Source organism: Benincasa hispida, chromosome 1 (assembly GCF_009727055.1).
Source record: "Benincasa hispida cultivar B227 chromosome 1, ASM972705v1, whole genome shotgun sequence".
NCBI classification, from domain to species: Eukaryota; Viridiplantae; Streptophyta; class Magnoliopsida; order Cucurbitales; family Cucurbitaceae; genus Benincasa; species Benincasa hispida.
In genome coordinates, this window is record NC_052349.1 from 37,234,272 (window position 1) to 37,236,930 (window position 2,659).

A 2,659-nucleotide genomic window follows, 5' to 3' on the forward strand; every position below is an offset into this window, starting at 1 on the left:
CCTTGTCATAGCAGCATTGCGTTGCAAGTCTTCGACTCGCTCGTTTACCTCATTTATTTTCTGGTAGAAAAAGTCTTGTTGTTGGGAGAGAAGGGACCGCATATCTGCTAGTTCAGCAGCTAAGGAGGTGATGATGGGTTGTGCCTGCGATGTTTTGCCATCATCGTTTTGGGGTTGGGCAGAAATGCGTTTACCCAAATCGCGTGGTTCATCAACATGTGGTTGGAGAATCAGGGGCAAGGAGAAGGTTAGTAAAATGTTCAGGAAATGAGGGAGAAGGTTCCACAGGAGGGCTTGAAGGGCAAATTATCAAAGGCAAAAGGTCCAAGGTTTCTTGATCTTGTGTTGATGCTTCTTGGACTTTTTCCTTTCCTTTGTCATCATTGCGTTGTTTCTTTGGTTTTGGTTGCTGCGGCGCATTTAAGTTGATCATGGGCCTTTTTGGTGGAAGTTCGGGGCAATGTGGGGAATCTTTGAGAAGCATTCTTAAAATCTTGACGTTGATTAGACCATGCACTTCCGGCATTGGTTCCTCATCAATACCCATACCTAGTGTGAGGCAGAGGCTTGAGAGTGTCTAAGGAAAGAAATATTGGCCTCTTATTTTCCCCACGAAACCTCGAATTTGTCTTACGATCAATTGGCCCACATCTATTGGAATGTTGCGTGCGATGTAGTATGTGGCCATGAATCTATCCCTCGAAATTGTTTTGTCATGGGAAGTTAGGATGAGTCGCCGTTTCACCAAATATACCCAAAGTCGCGCCTCTGGAAGCAATGTCTTGAATGCCAGGGTTCTTATGCCTTTTAAGGAAACCGACCACTGAGTCCCTGGTTGCGTTAATACCCTCAACACATCTTCCATCTGCACTTTTGTGGGATCATCAATGATTTTATTACCCGACGCATCCAGGATGTCTTTCATTTGATATAATTCATTGATGTCCTTTGCGCTGAAAGGCACCACTCCTCCTTTCATGGTCATCGCATCTTTAGTGCCATGGAGCCGTCCATTGTAGAAGTCATGCACCTCACCTTATGGAATGACAAGGATGGGCACTGGCCAAAAATGTTTCCCCATCCATGCTCCAATACAATGCTTGTGATCAAGTCCGATAGTGGTATTGGCGTAGGGAAGAAACCCATCTCCATCATCATATCGTCATTTTCTTTCTTTCTTGATGATCGTCCCCTAGCCAACGCAGACTCACTGCTTTCTACAATTGCTTTGCCCTTCTCTTTGGTCAATGCAAGGTGGGATTTTTGCTTTTGTTTCCTTTCCCTTTCCTTGCATTGTTCTTCCTTCTCCCACTCTGTAATTTCTTTTCCCTTCTCTCTTATGCGCTGAACGTTTGCTCGATGCTTCTTCTCCTTCTCTTCCTTTTTCTTCCTCTTTTCTTCTTCCTCTTCTCTCATCTCTTTCGAACTTCTCTGAGGCCAGCAAAATGTGTTGTTCTTCCTCGAGCCTTTTTCTTTCCTCTTCTGTTGATATCTCATTATTGCGGCGGACCTCTTCATTGTGTAATTTTCTTTTTCTACTACCTTCTGGGATGATTTGTTGTGCCCGCAACATTTTCTCTTGCTTTTCTTCTCCTCTCCTTCTCTTCTAATGTTTCTTTCAAAATTGATAGGTCAATTGTTGACCCTTGTGGCGCATTCTCCTTGCAACGCCATGTCAAGGGGGTGATGTCTACATCTTCTCCATCATCAGTCATAACCAATCTTACTTATGTTGTTTCCTCCTCGGGTTGTGCTGATTCTCTCAGTTGCGCTAACTCCTCCTTATCCCCCCTTACGGAGGTGGATTTTCCGTCCAGTTTTGGGCTCTCAGCACTCTTTTTCCTTTCTTCCTCCTTCTTCAGGCACCTCTCCTCCCCCCTGTGTTCCTTCTTCTCATCCGTTCTTCTCTTCTTCTTTTTGATTGGATGGGTTTCCTCATCTCCTTCAACCTTCTTCTCTTTGATATTTTTCTTCTTCTTCTTCTCTTCAGCCACTTCAGGCTGCTTCTCCGACACCGCTTCCTCTAAAGCGACCCTGATGGGTCCCTCATAGAATTTTGCGTTAGCAGTTTCCTTAGGATCCAAGATTGCCAGAGCACTTCTCCTTGATGCTTCCTCCATCTCCTCCTCCGAAGGCAGTGGCTTGTTCACAACCCTAGCTTCTAGCAGCCCTCCTTCTTTCTCCATGTTACTTAGTATACTCCCAAACACCTCCTTATTGTCTCTTCTTTTCTTTTCACTTTTAAAGGACAATGTTGGAAGTGGGGTACTCTCTGAGCTCTGCCCCCTTTTAAACTGGAGTGGTACGGCTGCTACAGGCTATCGCTGAGGTTTTTCGGCGATTTGAGGGATGGTTTGTGGCTAGGCAGCGAGACGACGGCTTTCCGTGAGGATTGCCGCCTCTCGAGCTGTGATTTGGGCTGACGAGGGTGATGAGGGTAAAGAGGATGGTTGGTCTGGATGAACTGAGACGAAGCTGGGGAAGTACATAGGATTTTAGGAAGAGAGTAAATCTGGTATGGCATAGGCAATTAGGCGGACTCTTTCTGTTACAAGAGATTTTCAAGTAAACAACCTAAGATGGAGGACTAAATTATAGGTTTGGCCTTGCTGGGCTCAATGTGAATTCTGCGGTGGCAGGCCTCGAGGTACTCAAAAAT

The 2,659-nt window shown here is 45.4% G+C and overlaps 1 protein-coding gene across 1 annotated transcript; it reads right to left on the reverse strand.

Moving 5' to 3' along the window:
- Positions 1-1,727: 1,727 nt before the first annotated feature.
- LOC120077191 (UPF0329 protein ECU05_1680/ECU11_0050-like) lies at positions 1,728-2,186 on the reverse strand. The gene has a single exon (XM_039031097.1). It carries the CDS (start codon positions 2,184-2,186, stop codon positions 1,728-1,730), a length of 459 nt encoding a protein of 152 aa, XP_038887025.1.
- Between the last annotated feature and the right edge of the window lie 473 nt (positions 2,187-2,659).